The sequence below is a fragment of the Lontra canadensis genome, unplaced genomic scaffold, assembly GCF_010015895.1.
Source record: "Lontra canadensis isolate GAN:19392208 unplaced genomic scaffold, GSC_riverotter_1.0 scaffold1, whole genome shotgun sequence".
Taxonomy (NCBI): Eukaryota; Metazoa; Chordata; class Mammalia; order Carnivora; family Mustelidae; genus Lontra; species Lontra canadensis.
This window is the reverse complement of record NW_022630995.1, coordinates 121,881,611-121,901,151: the sequence shown is the minus strand read 5'-3', so window position 1 is coordinate 121,901,151 and position 19,541 is coordinate 121,881,611. Positions and strand designations below refer to the sequence as shown.

At 45.1% G+C, this 19,541-nt stretch overlaps 1 protein-coding gene across 1 annotated transcript in view; it reads left to right on the top strand.

Annotated features, from left to right (window-relative positions):
- The first annotated feature begins 1,158 nt into the window (after positions 1–1,158).
- DCHS2 (dachsous cadherin-related 2) overlaps positions 1,159–19,541 on the top strand; it is a 252,180-nt gene continuing 233,797 nt past the window's right edge. Inside the window, exon 1 of the mRNA XM_032862590.1 lies at positions 1,159–3,557. Within this exon, the coding sequence (XP_032718481.1) occupies positions 1,563–3,557 (1,995 nt within the window). The 5' untranslated portion in view covers positions 1,159–1,562. The remainder of the gene's footprint in view (positions 3,558–19,541) is intronic.

The window sequence follows — 19,541 nt, the reverse complement described above, 5'->3', positions numbered from 1 at the left end:
AAATAGGACCAGCCATTCTCAAGAAGGCAGAGAGAGTCCTTCCTCAGGCATTCTTTATTAGAGGCCATTTATCAATTTCTACCTATCATTACAGATAATTGAAGGGAAACCTACGACTGGTAATTTACTGGCATTTTTCTTGGACTCAGACAGAAGCTAGTTTGAAAGTGTTGTCAACAGCTGCCCTGGCTGCAAACTTCCTCGCTCAGGGGAGACGGGAAAGTGCTGGAAGGTGGTCTGGCCTGAACTACCCCATCTTTCTGCCCATAAATCAGCATCATAAAACATCCTGGAAGTGTTGTGATGGCGCTGAATGCATAAAAAAGTGTTCACCAGCCGACTCTATTGTCGTCATTCTCGGTGGCAGAGGGGAGTGACAGGACGCTCACACGTTGCTGAGTAGTAGCGCAACATAATAAAGCATGGTTTGCACCATGTGTGTCACAGATTTCTTGGGGTTTCGCGAAGGTTTTTCCAAGTTCCTCCTCCCACCCCCCCCCACCCCCTTTGCAGTCATCCCGGCCCCAGCTGTGCGTCGGCCTTTGACTCCATCTGTCCTTCCGCTGGGGACGAGTCTTTCTCGCCAAATGGAGAACACAAGTTTGGCTCCCCAAAGTGATTCTAACCCCCACCCTCGGCTGAGCCTGAGCCAAGCGTCAGGCCTGCCGGAGGAACCGTCCAGGGGATGGAGGGAGGAGGGCGTGGAGGGGCTGCTGCTCTCGCCTTCCCCCACCCATTGCCACTTTGCACGCAGAGCCCGGGCAGACAGCCCGCCTGCGCGACCCCCGCCTGCCTCGCGCTCCAAATCTGCTCGTCTTTCCTGCTGCGCTCCCTCTCTCGGGTCCCCGGCCCAGGCGAGAAGGCGCCCTGCTGCAGAGCGGCGACTCGCAGGTTAGAGTTTGCCCTCGTGTGCGCCGCGTCACTGGCGGGGAGGAGTAGGGAAGGGGGGGGCGTGGGCTGGGTGGGAGCTGGAGCCCTGGCGATCCTCCCGCGGGGAGACGCGGCTGGGAGAGGCCGCCCCCGGAGCCGCGGACACGGCCGCAGCCAGAGCCGCCTCTCCCTCCCTCCCCTCCTCCTTCGCTCCGGCCCGGCGTCCGCACTCGGCCTCCCCGCCCTTACTCCACCCCCTTCCCCTGGCCGACCCCCGTCCTCTCCTTGTGTGTGAGCGCTTTAAATAATTTCATCCTTTTTGGCAAAAGAAATAATGCACCTGACTTTACCAGGGGGAAACAACAAGCCGAGCAAAACAAGGAACAGATGTAAAAGGAATAAAAGGAGAGAGAAAAAGAGATGAGACTCGTTTAAAGAAATCCAGGGTCTGAAGAGGTGGCTGCAGCGGCAGAGGCTGCTGGAGCTTTCCTGTCTGCGTGAGCGGTGGCGGAGGACGTTTTCACCAGTTGCAGATTGAACCTCGGGAACTCCTGGGTCTGTTGATTTGCCAAACAAAGTCTTTTCTTCTTTGGCCCCGACACTGAAGAGGCTCCAGACCCCTTCACAAGCTGGCAGTTGCCCGGGAGCCTTCCCGATTTTCTGGCGGAGCAAAGAGTCCTTCTGTGTGGAGAATGGGCGAAGGGCACCATCGGCGGGGGCCTCCCGCCGGGAAGCGCCTTCTGTTCGGCGGGAGGAGAGGGTCACCCCGCGGGCTGCCGGGCGGCGGCGGCGGCGGCGGCGCCACCGGGGCTCAGCGCTTCCTGCTCGGGCTCTTCATGCACGCGTGGCTGTGGGCGGCCTCGGGTTCATATGCCCAGGTGTTCAACCTCAGCCTTTCCGTGGACGAAGGACTTCCCCCGGACACTCTAGTAGGCGACATCCGCGCGGGGCTGCGGGCTGCACAGCAGCAGGAGGGGGGCGGCTTCTTTCTCTCCGAGGATTCGGATGACTCACCGCTGCTGGACGACTTCCACGTGCATCCGGACACCGGCATCATCCGCACGGCTCGGTGCCTGGACCGCGAGCGGCGGGACCACTACAGCTTTGTGGCCGCCACGCTGCTGGGCGCCGTGGTGCAGGTGGAGATCCGCGTCAACGACGTGAACGATCACTCGCCCAGCTTTCCCCGCGACTCCCTGCAACTCGACGTCTCCGAGCTCAGCCCTCCAGGCACCGCCTTCCGCCTGCCAGGTGCCCACGACCCGGACGCCGGCCTGTTCGGCACGCAGGGCTACACCCTGGTGCAACCGTCCGACCTTCCTGAGGACCCCGCAGGACCGTTTTTCCAGTTGCGCTACGGAACCCCGGGGTCATCACCGTCCTCTTCGCCCCTGGAGCCCCTGGACCTGGTGCTGCTGCGGCGCCTGGACCGAGAGGCGGCGGCGGCACACGAGTTGCATATCGAAGCCTGGGACGGCGGCCGCCCGCGGCGCACCGGCCACCTGCGTGTGGAGCTGCGGGTGCTAGACGAGAACGACAACCCGCCGGTCTTCGAGCAGGGCGAGTACCAAGCTGCGGTGCGGGAGGACGCCCGGCCGGGCTCCGAGGTCTGTCGCGTGCGCGCCACCGACCGCGACCTGGGACCCAACGGCCGCGTGCGCTATGGCATCCGCGCCCGGCAGGCGCTCGGGCTCCTGGGCGATGCGGCCTACTTCACGGTGGAGGAGCTGAGCGGCGTGGTGCGGGTGCAGAGGCCGCTGGACCGCGAGGCACAGGCCTGGCACCAGCTGGTGGTCGAGGCCCGCGATGGAGGGGCCGAGCCCGAGGTTGCCACTGTACGGGTGTCCATCGCGGTGCTCGACGTGAATGACAACCCGCCTGCCATTCACCTGCTCTTCCTCACGGAGGGAGGGGTCGCGCGCGTTTCCGAGGGCGCCTCACTCGGAGACTACGTGGCTCGCGTCTCCGTGTCAGACGCGGACGGTGATCCCCAGCAGGAAGAGGAGGCCGTCGGGGAGCCTGGTGCTGGTCTGGGACGCGAGAGCATCTCCTTGTCCCTGGAGGGCGGGGACGGAGCCTTTGCGCTGCGCTCTGGCGGCTCCCCCGGGGTATTTTTCCTTTGTGTCGAGGGGCCCCTGGACAGGGAGAGCCGCGACCTGTATGATCTGCAACTGGTGGCCACAGACTCGGGCTCCCCGCCGCTGAGCACAGAGGAAACGCTGCTGCTCCGGGTTGCCGACCTCAATGACCAGCCCCCTCTCTTCAGCAGGGCGCATTACCTGGCCTCCGTGTCAGAGGCCGCGGCCCCGGGTACCGCGGTCGTGTGGGTCAGCGCCTCGGATGCGGATGAGCCTGGCACAGACCACGCGCGGCTGCGCTACGCACTGGTCCACCTTCCTGTTCACTGCAACGCGGAAGGTGTGTGGCTCACCGCGGGGTGCGGGCGGTCCTTCGCTATTGATCCTGAGAGCGGCGTGATCAGCACCGCCGGGAGTCTGGATCGAGAGGTCCAGGAGGCAGTAGAGTTGAGAGTGGTAGCCCAAGACCTAGGAGAACCCCCACTCTCAGCCACCTGCCTGGTGAGCATCACCGTGGAGGACGTGAATGACAATGAGCCCGTCTTCCGGAGGCAGGTGTACAACGCCACCCTGGCGGAGCACGCGCCGGTTGGGCACTGCTTTTTGCAGGTGAGTGCGTCATGCTGCTGGATCAACCTCTGGATTCTAGAAAGGCCTAGGAAGAGAAGGCAGGATAAAGGGAATCCAGGGAGGGAACATTGTTATGTAGGTGGTTGTACCCTGGCTCCAAAAGCACAGGGGCCTGAGCTTCCGGTCCTCCTCTACAGTGAGGCGAATGGGCGCCCCGTGGGCACCTAACTTTTTCAGTCAGGGGCTTACACTGAGTGATCTCTGAGGTCCTTTCTATTTCACGTGGTATTTGGATCCTGAGTTTGCTTAAGGAATCTGGGTTTCCTTCATACTGAATATGGGCACCCACATTGATTTGGGAGGGACCACTCTCAAACAGTATGCAAATGATGGTGTCTCATATTTTGGGGCATCATTGTTTGTCATCTTAGAGAAATAAGGTGGTTCTCAGAAATTATTTTTTCCCAAATAATAATAATACACCTTAAACACCGAAACTGTTTGAGTAACCATTTGCAGAGATTTTTTTTTTTTTAAATAAATTTTGTACCTTTCTTAGAGGCTTACAAAGGCTAGTTGAAGCCAGTAAGTCAGTCTGTCTGTCTTTCTTTCTTTCTTTCCTTCCTTCCTTCCTTCCTTCCTTCTTCTTTCGTTCTTTCTTTCTTTTTCTTTTTCTTTTTCTTTTTTTCTAAATCAGTTGTGAGTTGAGTTCCTCCAGTGAAACTTCAGGACTCTGAGAAGTAGTGGGGTTCAATTATACAATGGAAATCTTTACCTTGCTTTTTGGAAATTCTGCCTTTAGAATTCTGATCTCTCCTTCGATCTCAGAATGTTGTGATTTGGTCCCTTCTAGCACCAGTTCTCATTGGTTCCAATTTCCTATTTCTTTCCTTGCTTGCTTTCTTCCCTTTTGTTTTTGTTTTTGTTTTTGAAGTGTAGTTGACACACAATGTTACATTAGTTTCAGAAGTACAAGGTGATTTGACAACTCCATACATTAGGCTGTGCTCACAAGTGTAGCTACTATCCGTCACCATAAAACACTATTGCAAAACTATGACTCTATTTCCCTGTGATAACTTTTATCCTGGGGTCTTGTACATTTCAGTAACTGGAACCCTGTACTCCCACTCCCCTTCACCCTTTTTGCCCATCTCCTCACCCATCTCCCTTCTGGGTGGGAATTTAAATTGGTACAGCCAATGTGGAAAACTGTATAGAGGTTCTTCAAAGAACTAAAAATAGAAATACCATATGATCCAGTAATTTCAGTACTGGGTAAAGAAAAAAAACACTAAATAGAAAAGATATATGTATCTTTATGTTTATTGTAACATATTTAGAATGGACAAGATATGGATGCAACCTAAGGGTCCATCAGTACATGAATGGATGAACAGGTTGTGGTACACACACATACACACAGGAATATTACTCAGCCATAAAAAGAATGAGATGTTGACTTTTGTGACAACATGGGTGAACCTAGAAGGTATTAGGCTAAGTGAACAAAGTGAGACAGAGAAAGACAGATACCATATGATTTCACTTATATGTGGAATCTGAAAAACAAAACAAAGGAACAGAGCAGAAACAGACCAATTTCCAGTTTCTTATCCCATGTGAGATAAACAGATTTCTAAGATTGACTTATTTTTCCAAGATAACTTGAATAAATACAAAGAGCCTGAGAGACTAGTGAGTGAATCTCCAATACTTTCTTTAGCTCTCAAGCTGGGTTATTGAAGACCTCTCCTGCTTGGGGCACCTAGGTGGTTCAGTCATTAAGCATCTACTTTTGGCTCAGGGCATGATCTCAGGGTCCTGGCATCAAGTGCCCCATCAGGCTCCTTGCTCAGTGGGGAGTCCACTTCTCTCTGTCTGCCGCTCTGCCTACTTGTGGTCTCTGTCTCTCTGACAAATAAACAAATAAAATCTTTAAAATAAACAAACAAACAACAAACAAAAAGACCTCTACAGCTTATTCCCTGTTTCTCAGGGATAGGGCCTTAACTTCTATAGGTTATGTCTCAAATAATAGCCTTTAGATAATCAAGATGTTATTATATTATACAAAGGAGTTTTGTGACTGCTTCTGTCTTCTGAATCTTTTGGCTCTGCAAGCAGTAATAATCTCCATCTCCTTCTCTAGAATGATTGGCAGCTCTTGGAGTTGCTAGGTTATTCAAAGAAGGCTTGAGAATCAATGAATGCCTGCTGTTGAAACAGACAAATCCACAAATGTCAGTGAGTAGCCAATGGAAGTTCATCTCTCTCTCAAGCAGAGTTTGATATGATACAAATTAGCTGGTATTCCTCCATCCAGTGTAGGGCCAGGCCTGGGCATGACTTGGATCACATCCACCAATGTCCCATTGGCCAGAGCTCAGGTGTGTGGCCTCAGGTGTACCCCAAAGGAGGCTGAAAGATGTAAAGCACTGCATAGATGCCAGTGTGCACTGATAATTTCTGCCATGGATTTCTAAAAATGAAGTCATAATAAGTGAGAAGTTGGACTTGATGATTTTTAAGATTTCTTCCATCTGAAGACCTTGACGGTCTCGGTATGAAATAGTGCAGGTTGGCTCCATTTGAAGGAAAATAAGCAGGGTGGATTAATTGTAATTCTCTTGATTAGAACCTGTCTTTAGAATTGTTTCTAAAATGAGATGATCCTGCCGTGAGGTGTGTTTTCCCCCATTATTATGATTCGGTATGCAGCAGATCCTTTAGGCGAACCAAACTTGGCTCAAGGGGAGGACTGCATCTCCAAAGGCAAAAAACCTTTTCTGGTTGCCAAGTATAGCTGTAAATAGTATTAAGTCATGCTAATTAGAATTTCTGGAAATTCCAGTGATGTAGGCCCTCAAGACTGCAGAAACCCACTTATATACTGGCTTCCCTGGTGGCCTTTCCTCAGCAGCTATGTGAACTGCCCGTGTTCTCTAAGTCCACTAGCTGGCTCTGTCCCCTACTTTCCAGGTAAACCTCACCAGGTGTCTCCTATCTGTTTTGTGTCTCTTTACTCTCACTCCTTCTTTTTACCACTTTGTAAAACCGAACCTTCCCAGCTAGCCCTTGGGTCTCATGGCCTTTCCTTTCTTCCAAGGCTTTCTTTAATTACATTGCATCGATATTTACAACCCTACCTTCTTTCTGTTGCTCTCCACCACTTTTCTCTGTTTGGACTGCGTATCTGTTCAGTTCTCCTTTGTCTGAATCAAACAAAAGCAAAATGAGAAGCAACAGGGGGAAAAAAAAGTTCTTTCCAGTACTTCCTAAAAGGGAATACCATGTCATCTAATGAAATAAAGGCTTGAACCTTCAAGGTGTCTTGGCTGTTACCCCACATTATTGATCCTTGAGGTTCTTCCACTCTTGATACTGTTTCTGCTCCCACCATAGTGCTGGCCATCCTCCTGTCCTCCCGTGTTTCCCGAACCCCTTTATATTCTCATACCCAAATCAGAACTTTACAAAGACTTTAAAGGTGAGGGAGAATGACGGGATTTAATACCAAGTAGGAGAACCAGTAGCAACCTGAGATTGGTGACTTCTAGTCCTAAGGGGTTTTCACAACTTCACAGGCACTCACCTGGATTCTTAATTCCTTGCTCCCCACTGTCCGCCGTGTGGAGAACCCCTTCTTCACAACTCACCCCACAGGAGCTCCTCTCAGTGTCTCTATATGGCCCAGGCAGAGAGGGAGTTCTACTCAGCAGACACACAAGTGTTGCCTCCCCAAATTCAGGGTCTGGCCTAAAAGATGCTCTTTCTCCTCAGATTACTGTCAAAAAGACGAACTTCCACAAGTACAGTGACGTGAACTGTGCTTACAGACTTATCGCCAGCATTTATACCTGAATCACAGCAATGCTGTCACAAGTACTGTCTCAGACTTCCTCAAATATCATTACTGGATTCATTCACTAATTCATTTATTTAATCAAACAGCAAACTCGATTGAATAAACACAGCATTCCATGAGCAAATATCTGTGAAGTACCCCTTACATGATGGGAACTAGTGTTAGTGCTGAGGATATGGCAGTGAGCAGACAAGGCCAGGTCCCTGGGCTACCAGAGCCTATGGTGCTGGTGGTGCTGGTGGTGGGTGGGGGTGGGGGTGGGGGTGGGGGGGCTCTCCCCTTCCCTCCACTGCCAGGGTCCTCAAGAAGGAAGGACACTTGCTCCGCCTCCACTAGCTGATCCTTCCGCAGCACCCTGTTCTGATGTTCCCTCATCATTATACTAAACACTGTCTCTCAAAAGGCAGCTGTGTTTTTAAATTTAAATCCAATCAGCTTTTCTTAATCATGAAGCATTTTGGACTGTGGCCCGCTCACTCCCTCTTTCTTGAGGGCTGCCACATTTGTCTTCTCTTTCTGCCTCTCTCTTGCCGGGTTGTCCTTTTCTTCTTGGACCTCCACCACCGCCCCCCCCAACCCCCAGTGGTGGAAGTGCAGATATGGGCATCAGTCTTCCTCTCACTTTGCTCTTTTCTATGCTTTCCTCTCTATATTCCCAGAACAGCTTTCTCCCCCTACCCATGGGGTCAGCCTCTCTTATAAACTCACATTCACATTTCTCTACCTTGTACGTGTCTCTACCTGGGTATATTTTGGGCACCTTAAATCTAACATTTCCCAAACCAAAGTCACTTCCTTTCTAGCACTAATGTCTTTCTTTCTTAACTTTTGTTCTTTGGCTCCTTTCTGAAACGTTCCCATTTTCGCTAATGTGTCCTTTCCATAGATGTGTTTATGCATTTGGGGTGTGTCTGTGTGTGTGGATCTGCTGTTTGTTGGAGTGGTTGTGTTTGACATTTTTGGAAAGTAAAGGACCAGGGTAAAGAGCAGGTCATTACTCAAACCACTCAATTGGGTAAAAAGCAGGTCTTGAGAGGGCACTTGGCTGTGCTTTTTCATTCGCTCTCGTGGTCTGACGTTGAGGAACCCTAAGTCTAAGAGGGAGCCTCAGCAGTGGCCGTTAAAGATCCTATCTACCCCTGGGAAGACCCTGAGGGATGGAAAGACCCAATTCCTGTTGGGCTCCATGGACCAGAAAGGACTAAAGTGTATCTTGTTTCTGATTATATCTTTATCATTATATCTTTCAGGGTTACTTCTTTTTAAAAAATATCTCCTAGCTGTTAATAAAGTCTTGCTCAGTGTGTTGGCTTTGTCTCAACTCTACTATGGAGGTAAAAATGGAGAACCCCAAACCCCTCTGGGGGTGGTAAGATTTAAGCGAAGGGCCATTCATTGGCTTTAGTCAAACTGTCCAGGGCAAGCAGCCACTCCCTGAAGGTTGAGCGGCAATGAAAGAACAAATCTGCAAGAGAAGCTGAGGGAAAGTGGTTCCTATCTTGGTGGGAGGCCCTTTCTCTTCAGAGCCTTTCCTAGTGCCTTTGAAAGTAACAGACTTGATTAAGGAAGATGTTTCCTAAATTTTGGTGTCATCTCTGATTCCTCTGCACAGCTGACCACAGGAGCTGACCCATTTTATGGACGTCAGTATTTCTTACACCCATCCCTTCATTTATACCCATGGCCCTTACCCTAGTTCTGTCCATCATCACTTCTTGTCTTGTATTGCCCTTTTTTCAAACTGGAGATGGTAGCCATATCTTAAATGTGCCCCCCTCCCACTAAATGTTTTCTCATGTGTCCCGCTCTTCTTTCTCTTTTTCAAAGATTTATTTATTTTAGAGAGACAGAGAGCACGTGGGCATGCAAGGGGACTTCCCACTGAGGGAGGAGCCCAATGTGGGGCTCGATCTCAAGATCCTGCAATCGCCACCTGAGCCACACAGGCTCCCCGTCCCCTTCTTTTCTTAAGTTCTTTGCGGTGCTACAGTTGTTTACTTGTATTGGTAAAACAGTGGATTGTAAGTAGCTTGTGGGGCTGCAGTTTAATGGTATTTTGAGTCCTCTGTAATTCCTCATGTCCTCCGTCGTATGCGTTAAAAGACCAATAATGTTGGATTGTACTGAAGAGCTGCAGGGTGAAAACAAAAGCGAAGTAAGAGCTTCAGCTAGTCAGAGTTTTTACTTTTTAATTTTTCACATTTCATCTTAGTGTGTATTAATTTTATTTGAAAGTGTATTTCCTCTGTATAGTTTATCATCGATCCTTTGGAATTCTGTGGTCTGAATTGCATTGCTTATCCCTCACCTTCCTACTAGCATACCCTTATTGTTGACCTTACTTGCATGCTTCCATACTTACATAGTGTATACTGGCTTTGATGGTCAATGATTGTCCACTTCTAGCTCTTTTATTGATTTTCTTTCTTTCTTTCCTGGCTCTTTTAAGAGGACATGTCTTGTATGTACACACGCATTGAAAGCATGTGAGATTTCCACTGCAGTCATTTGCACCTGTCTCCAGGATATGTCTAGATTACCTGCCAACTGTCATCTTCCCTGATTATCCAACTCCTGCTGGCCTTAGCCCTTAGTTCCCAGCATGTGCTGTATATGCCCCTGCTTTGCTTTAATGACCTGTTTTAAGCACTTGAGATCAACTGTAGAATTCTTAGACTTCATTTTGATATTTCTCTTCTTTCTTTCCCCACACAACTGCTACTCAAGACCCATGAGCTGGCTTTACTTCCTTTTCCCTTTTCCTACTCGGGAAAGGTGATCAGATAATACATATGGATGTGTTACAAGAAGGGTATTGCCTAGAATCTGTGGGATGTATCTTTAGTTACAGTCAATAGATAACTTTCCAGGAAATTGTCTAGTTCTTGGTCTTATAATGAAAGATAACTGACACTACCTGGTAGATTGTTCATAGCTTTGAAGATTAAAATTAAGTTGCATGCAGTGATGAAAAACATAGGCAGACTCTGGGGCTACAGTGTGTTTGAATCTGAGTTCTGCTACTTACTAGCAGTATGATCTTGGGCACTGTACCTCAGACTCCTCCCCTAGAAAATATGGGTAACAATAGTGTCAGCTTGGTAGAGTTTTTGTGTGGCTTATGAATAATTAATACATGTTTGCTTAGAGCGGTGCTTGACTCATAGAAAGTCCTCAATACGTCTTATATATTATTAATGTTAGTAAGCAAGACTTCTAAAAATGTTGAGGGAAACTAGTCTGCCTGATGCAGCAATCAGTCATTAAAAATGACATTTCAAATTAAGATTGTCTTGCACTGAAAGATGGAAGAGGAGCAGAAATACATTTAAATAGTGTATCAGGTTTTAGCTAGATTTCTGTGTTTCTGGCAATGAAAGCAGAAATCTGTTTTACTTAATTTGGACACTTGTAACATCTTATAGGTTAGGAATCCCACCTGTCTTAAGGAAGGTTCAGATGACCTTTCAGTAGCATACCTTCCTATCCCACCCCCCAGAAAGCGCTGTGAGGATCTTAGAGACACTAGGCCCTGTGGTATAAGCAGTGGCCAAGGCCTCTGAGCAGTGGGTCGTGATTCCTCATGGGTCCACCTCAGGGGTGCTGCCCACCTTAGGGGTGCTCCCCACCACACTGAGACTCGGCACCAAACACTGACCCCTCTCAGCTGTGCAGGGCATGAATCTAATTTTTGAGTGGCTTAGTGTCTTTTTTTCTGTTGATCCATTATTACTCTTTGGAGTCTTTTATTGGGAAAGCATGGAATAAGACAGCACTGGACTTGGGGTCGGAATACCTTGGTTCCGACTCTGACTGCACTGCTAGTTCTAACTAACTTTACTGGCCAGTTCCTCATCCATGAAATGTGTACTAGTCAAAAATAAAATGTGTTTCTATATCACGAGGAATTGATTCACACAATTACAGAAACAGAGAAATCCCACAATCCCGTCATCTGCCATCTGCAAACTGAGGACCCAGGAAAACTTGTGTAATTCAGTCCAAGTCTGAAGGCCTGAGAACAAGGAGAGCTGATAGTGTGGGTGCCAGTCAGGGGCAGAAGAAGACTGATGACCCACCCAATACAGTCAGGCCGAGAGGCAGCTCATCCCACCTCCTTCTTTTTGTTCTAGTCAGACCTTCAGTGGATTGGATGATGCCCATATACACTGGGGAGAGCATTCTGTTTTACTCACTCCCTCAATACAAATATTGATGTCCAGGGATGCCTGCATGGCTCTGTCGGTTAAGCGTCTGCCTTTGGCTCAGGTCATGATCCCAGCATCCTGGGATCAGAGTCCCACATCAGACTCCTTGCTCAGCGGGGAGTCTGCTTCTCCCTCTGCCTGACACTTCCCCTCCCGGTGCTCTCTCTGTCTCTGACAAATAGGTAAAATCTTCAAAACAAAATGAAACAAAAACATATATTGATGTCCAGATGACAATATGTGATGTCCTCTGGAAGCCCCCTGCAGACATAACCAGAAATAATGTTTAGCTACATACCTGGGCATCTCATGGCCCAGTCTAGTTGACACATTATTCATCCCATGCTAGTTCATTCTAGCAACACATTATTGTAAGAATTTAAGATAATACATATGAGTGATAGAAAGTAGGAAGAGTGTAGGAAGAATTCAGGGCCTTTGCAGGTAACAAGTTTTTTATGCAGTGGACTAGGATGGAGGTTTCATTAGAAATGCACCTTCTAGGGAGTTCCTGCCCTCTTTTGTGATATTTACAGACTTTTATTTGTAGACTTGTGATAGAAGCATTCTATTGTAACTAGGCACTTTTTTTTTTTTTTTTTTTTTGCATAAAAAAGTGTAAAACATTCCTAGACATGATCACTTCCAAAAGAGAATCATTTAGGATGGATTTCTGAAAGTTGTGTTTAGTAAGATTTCCTTTCTTTGAGGATTGAAGTCTGACAATAAATTAATTTTATTAACATCTTGATACCAGACTTACACTAATGAGCCCCTTGCCTTCTAAATTATAAATTAAAAATGAGCGACTATGAAAGTAATGTATGCTTTCATAGCCCATTAGGGAAATTATGCTAGATCGTTTTTAGAAATGCCAGGTTACTTCTTGAAGTCTTACTGAATTAAAATCTTCATTTTAAAGGATTTTGTGTTTTATGACACAGGTAGATCAGATGAATATCATAACACATATCAATTTTAATTAAAATACTATTTAGGATTGCATAGTCTATGTGATAATAGTATAAATTGGAATAACCACAGTGTGTCTGGCTGCTATATTGAAGACATGGGAAGAGATAGCCCATGAAGGACTTTCAGTATTTGCCTAGAGTTTGGCCTTTGTTATGGAAGCGAGCAAGAGAGATGGGAGGCTTTTGAAGAAAGATTGACATATGTCAAGTAAGGTTTTAGGAAGCCTTGTCTTGGGTTAGTAGCAGGAGATAGGGAAACCAAGTAAGAGAGTCTTGACACTCCTGTCATAATCCCTCTTCTGCTATGAGGGCTTGACCCCAGGGGAATGGTCATGTAAGGTAATGGAAAGGGTGGCCTGAGAGGCATTATAAAGGAAGAATTGGTACAACTTGAACAGGATGTGAGGAGAGTCATGCTGGGGGAAGCAAAAAATGGTGCCGTATTTCAATCTGCTTAGTGGGAAGAATAGGAAAAGCTGGAGGTGAGAGTTTTGGGGGAAAGAATGTTCATTCAGTCAAGTGTCTGGCCTGTTGCGTATGAATTAATGGCCAGTAGTCCAGGAAAAGATGTCTTGATGGCTACTTAGATATTCAGAACTAAGTGCAGGCAAGAGCCTGAGGTTGACAAGAGAAGGTTGGAAGACATTCACGTGGAGGTGAGAATCAAAGCTGTGGAAGCGGGGAGACTGAGAGAAGGGACTAAGAGAAGAGTCAGTGGCTCAGGATGCTGGCTGGCTCAAGGGTCTCGCCACTCATCTGCGGTGGGAGGGCAGGTCTCTGTGTGGCTGCTTCTACTGCTGTTTTGTTGGCTTGGTTTCCTCAGCCTAGTGGATCAGAGCCCAGACGGATGGCCGGCAGCTTACCCCATTTCCTGAGCGAATCCGCACTGCCTCTCAAATACTTGGCATCCCTCACCATGCTCCCAGGCACTAAGTAAGCTGCACACTCTGGCTCTGCTATTTTCTCTTCCCCACCATCTTTCTTTACTACAGACATCCTCATCAGTCCCTCATATGCATTTTATTTCTATTTTTTTTAGAGATTATTTATTTATTTATTTTCTTATTTGGCAGAACATGAGAGAGAGAAAGAGAGTAGCAGAGGGAGAGGGAGAAGCAGACTCCTGACCAAGCAGGGAGCCTGGTGAGGGGCTCCATCCCAGGACCCTGGGATCATGACCTGAGCTGAAGGCAGAGGCTTAACTGATCGGGCCACCCAGGTGCCCCCCTCCATACACATTTTAGCCATTTTGTGTCTGTTATAACTCTTGCCATTCAGCCAAACTGGTCTTATATTCTCCCATTTGGCCCAGTATTGATTTGGCCCAAATTGATTTTGTTGTTACTTAGATTCCAGGAGCCCCATCCCACAGCCAGACTTTACTAATCTGGAGGCATCTAGAACTTCTCCTCTCAGCTTGTATTCTGGCTGATCATAGCCTCCTGACATTTCAGCTCTCTCAGTCTTTGATTTAATTTATATTTATTTTTTGAACCTAGATTTTCTTTTAGGCCCCTTATTCTTCCTTTTCTTTCTTTAGCTATCAGCCCCTTCCTTGCTTTAGTTCCTTCTTTGTCCAGCTAGAATTCTCAGAGGCATGCTGCTAACACTTGCCCTTTCATATCTGTGTCCATACCACTTGTGGCGGATCCATCCAACGCTATGCTCTTCCCCCATACTTGTACCAGGAAATGCTTCTGGAATAATTGTGCATGGCGGTTGATTCCATTGTAAGTGTGTGGTATCAGCTGGGCCTTCTGTTCTGCTGGGCAATCTTGTCTTCACCTTGGCATCTCTCCCACAGCTTCACTCTCTTTCAGCATCATGTCTTGCTCCCTTTTCTCTTACAGGTAATCATGCCTCCTACTCAGTAGACTCCAGAAGGTGAAAACATGCTTGCATTTTGCCTCCCATTATCAGACTTTCCTGTCTCTCTGCCATCCAGTCCCCAAGGACTAGGTGCTTCTCCTCCATCCAAATCAAACCCACCCATGGCTTCTCCACACTTCACCTCTTCCATCTTTTCTGACATTGCTTCTTAGTTATACCCTCTCTCCTCTTTTATCCCTGCTTCTCTACTCTTTCCTTCTCTTTAGCATGTACTGTGCCTCTCCTATTGTTGGCAGTGTTTCCAAACCAAGGCTGTGGGCATGCTGCCTCTGTTTGCTCAACTTACTTCCTCAGTGCCCTGTAATGATCCAGTCTAACACCTGTTGGCCCATCTCTTTTTGCACCTAACCTAACCATATGTTAAGAGCCCTTTTTCACTTGAAGGAAGGTTCTAGAAAATGCTGCTACGTCCTCTTTAGGGTCTGGTATCCCTTGATGATGGATTCAGTACTTCTAGAGCTAAAGTGGTCTTCTTCAGCATCTGCTAGTATAATGAAGTTGTGGAGAAAGTGTAGCTCCGGGTATGTGGAGGCATTTTAGCTCTCATTATGTCCAGGTGTCCTTGAGTTGAACAGAGGAAGAAGGATCTAGTGGACAAAAGTGTGTACTTTGGAGCCAGGCAGAACTGGGTTTAAATTTTAGCTCTGTTCCTTAGTAGCTTGACTTGGAGTAAGTTGCCAAAGCTTTGGAAGCCTCAGTTTCTCATTCATAAAATTGGGATGATAGGAGAATCTACCCCACAAGGCAGTTGTGGAGATTGAATGAGAGGATGAATATCCAGTGCAGAGGGCAGTGCCTGACACATAGTAAACTCCCAGGAAAGTTTATTATGTGGACCTTCACCTGTGTTTGATTAAACTGAGAAGCCAAGGGAGAATGGAAGAAACAAAGGTCAGTCTTTTGTTTGAAAAATCCCAATGACTAGTCGTGTTAAATGACTAGAAATATGATTCTGAACAGCAAATGACATTCTAGGAAAGTGCCCTGGCTTAACTGCAATGTAGAGTTTCAGTCCCAAATATGGCCTGGGTCTTAGCAGGGAGAACCACAGGGGCCATGTGAGCCATGAGGATACCTTCACCTTCTTGTTTTAAAACAAAGATTAGCCTGAATCTCCTGTTCCTGACAGTCCTTCACAGCTCACCTCTGGTCATTTTTGCCAGTCACAGGGCTTTTACTCTGGACACTTCTCTGGCCTTCCAAGGTCAAGGGAAGGGCATTTTTAAAGAAAAAAACACCACTTGGTTTTGTTTTGCTGTACATGTCTCTTGTGATATGTTATCCCAGTGAAGGGGAAAGGCATTGAGTCCCTAATATGGCTGACTTTTGTCTTCATTTTTAAATGTTATTGTCCTAAGAGATTCTTCTCATTCAGGAGTAGAAGTGGGGCAATGGGAAAAAGAGGGATACTTTATGTTTTCTTTCAATTAAAGAGGAACACTATCATTTGTATCTTTTGTATCAAATGATAGTGTTCCTTTAACCAACATTTATTGATACACACTACTTTAAGCATGGACTGAAAGTCACAGTGATTTTGAATATTTTAATTTATTGTTGGAAATTTACTAACAGAAAAAAAGGACATCAGTTAATTTATTTGGATACCTTCTTTAAGAAAGCCAAACAACCAAAATTATTCCTTAAAACTTCTTTGCACATCAAAATAGGAGACTTACTGTTAAGATATATTATAATTAGAATATTAATGTAAAACTTTTCAGTTTTATTTTATTTATTTTAATTTTTATAAAAAGATTTTATTTACTTGAGAGAGAGAGAGAGAGAGCTTCTACTTCTACGAGGGGGGATGGAGGGGCAGAGAGAGGGAGACACAGACTCCCTGCTGAGCAGGGAGCCCATGAGGCTCAGTTCCAGGACTCTGAGCTCATGACCTGAGCCAAAGGTAAATGCTTAACTGACTGAGCCACCCAGATGCCCCTGGTTTTATTTTAATGTGCTGTGTGTAACTTTGATATATTAAGATCAAGTAAAATTTTTTTGTGCTCACTTTTAGAAATTGAAATTTACATTTTCCATCTTAAATCATGGCAGTAATTTTTAATTGTTGCATTTTTTTTGATGTTATTGTTGGTTTACTTCATATTAAATCCTCAGACAAGAAAATAACATCCACTTGATGCTTTTGGGAAATGTATTGTGGCAAAAAAACTAGGAAGACCTATAGCATAGCTTTGTGTTCACAAGGATAACAAAGAGAAAAGAATAGGGAGGGCATGGTTGTCTGTCGTTAAGTGTCTGCTTTCGGCTCAGGTCATGATTCCGGGGTCCTGGGATGGAGTCCAGCTTCAGGCTCCCTGCTCAGAAGGAAGCCTGCCTTTCCCTCTCCTACTCCCCTCACCGCCCCCTGCCCTCCACTGCCGCTTGTGTTCCCTCTCTCACTGTCTCTGTCAACTAAATAAATAAAATCTTAAAAACTAAAATGAAGAGTAAGGAACAAAAGAGAACTTGAGGCAATTTCTGATCAGTTTGGTTAATGACAGGTGATCCCCAAATTCTGTTAAAGACTGTTCTCCACCTTTAAAAGCCCTTCTGTTCAGATTATTCTGAGTGTTCTTTTGTTCTTCATTTAAATCAGTTGCGTAGGAATAGCCATTGTTATAGTTATATTTTCAAGAGATTAAAGATTATTTCTAGCCTTACCATAAATGGCCTTGAAGACCCTTTGATTTTTAACGAGTTGTCTAGTAAGAAACTTCCTGAATTGTATACTCTGCTTGATGTCTGCTTTTGGGAACACGGAGGACATTATTGTTTACATAGAGTGACTTGTCTAGTTCTTCTGAATGTCTGTTCTAAAGGAACTAAGGCATGAGGTAAAGAGCAATCGAAGCATGGGCACTGTTTTCTTTCCTTTGAAGTATAGATTGTTTTAAGTACTGAGCTGTTAAAAAAAAATACAAAGGCTGTTCTGTTGCATTAGGGCATAAACAAGAACACAGTATTTCAGTGGTGGCAACTACTTTGTTTCCTGGACTCATCTCACAAGAATTTTTGTATGCTATTTTCCCTGTGTAGAATCCGATTGGCATGCTTATGTCTATTTCATTTCCATCACCTCAATCAGTGACCAGTGCAAAGAAGAGAGGTGACAGGAAGTGCGGTTTATAAATTAATGTTTGACAGTACTTTAGATAATTTGCTTACTTGCATAAAAATATAGATTCTGTGTATATTACAGAGAATATTATTATATTACCCTCATACCACTAGATGAATTTGATGTTTGTCTTGAGTCTTGAATCTTAGTACATTTTATTTTATTTTATTTTATTTTTTTAAAGATTTTATTTATTTATTTGACAGAGATCACAAGTAGGCAGAAAGGCAGGCAGAGAAAGGGGAAGGGAAGCAGGCTCCCTGCTGAGCAGAGAGCCCTATTGGTTGGGGGGGGGGCTCAATCCCAGGACCCTGGGATTATGGCTTTAGCTGAAGGCAGAGGCTTTAACACACTGAGCCACCCAGGCACCCCAAATCTTAGTACATTTTAAAGGAAGGGCAGTTTTTTGGGAATATGTTAATACTCAGTTTTGTTCTATCTACAGAGGAGCACGGTAGTACTCTTATCCAAATTCATAATATCTTAAGGATAATTTGCTATTATTTCTCTAAATGAATTTTAACATTTAAGTGCAGTTAGTACTTTCATCTATAATTTGTGAAGATAACTGTTCTATTTTTTTAAAATGAGAAAGTTAACACTTATTCCATGTATAAAGAGGAATCTTTCTAGAGGCTGCTTTCCCTTTATTTTAAAGTTGTTGTTTTTTTTTTTTTTCTGCCTCCTTCTTTTTTTTCCCTGTGTTCTTGAGCTTCCAAATATCCATATGTTAAACCTTTTGATCTGAAGCCTTGAGGTGCTGCTCATTCTCCTTTTCAATGATTTTCCTTCTGTTCTTCAAACCAGATGGTTTCTGTTGCTCTATTTTCAAGTTCACTCTCCTCATATCCATTCTGTTAAGTACATCCAACATTTTAAAACAAATTTCAGATGTTGTTTTTTTCATTTGTAGAATTTCCATTTTGTTCTTTTATAATTTCTGTTTCTCTGATGATATTTGCTATCTTTTCATTCATTATAAGAGTGTCTTTCACTATAATAGCTGCCTTAAGGCCATTGTTTGCGCATTTTGACATCTGGACCATCTTGGGTTGGGTTCTTTGTTTTTTTCCTCTGGAACATAGAGCACATTTTCCTAATTATTCATATGCTGAATAATTTTGCATTATATTCTGAATATTGTGAATGTTATTATGGAAATTCTAGATTCTGTTATATTCTTCTGAATAATGTTGATATTTTTTTTTTAGCAGACAATTAACTTGGTTGGACTCATACTGCAAATTCCTGGTGACAGGACAAATCTCGCTTCAGTTCTGCTTTTTCTTAACTGGGTTATTTGCAATTTGCTCCACTCATATGTAGTTTAGGGTTGGTGAGAGATTTGGGAAGAGTATATATACAGAATTTGGGGCTTGCCCAGAAGGCTTTCTCTTATCTGGGATTTTCCTTCCACTCTCTAATGGTTGTGGTTGCCTGAATTCTGTGTTAAAGTTTTTCAATTCAAAAAGACTGTGTTTCTATTGGTAATTTAGTTACACTGCATAATGCCTTGAGGAATACCTGTCCTTAGGTAGCAGGCCAAAATAATAATAACAACAACAACAACAACAACAACCACCACCTATCCCTTAGTAGCAGGTCAAAATAATAATAATAATAACAATAACAATAACAACAACAACCTGTCCTTTAGTAGCAGGCCAAAATAATAATAATAATAATAATAATAAAATAAATTAAACTTAAAAAATGGGAAACCCATTTTATGTCAGTCCATTCTTCTAATTTTTGACCCCTTGTGAAAATCTGACTACTTTTGTTCAGTCCCTGGAATCATCAGGTTTTTTTTTTTTTTTTTCCATTTTACTCAGAGTTTATAGTCATTACATACAAAAGAGTAGGTTTTTTGGAGCATACTGAGTCATACTAGAAGCATAACTCCTGTTCTTTCCCTACACTCAAATCTCTATTAATTTCAATGAGATTCAGATGATTAAG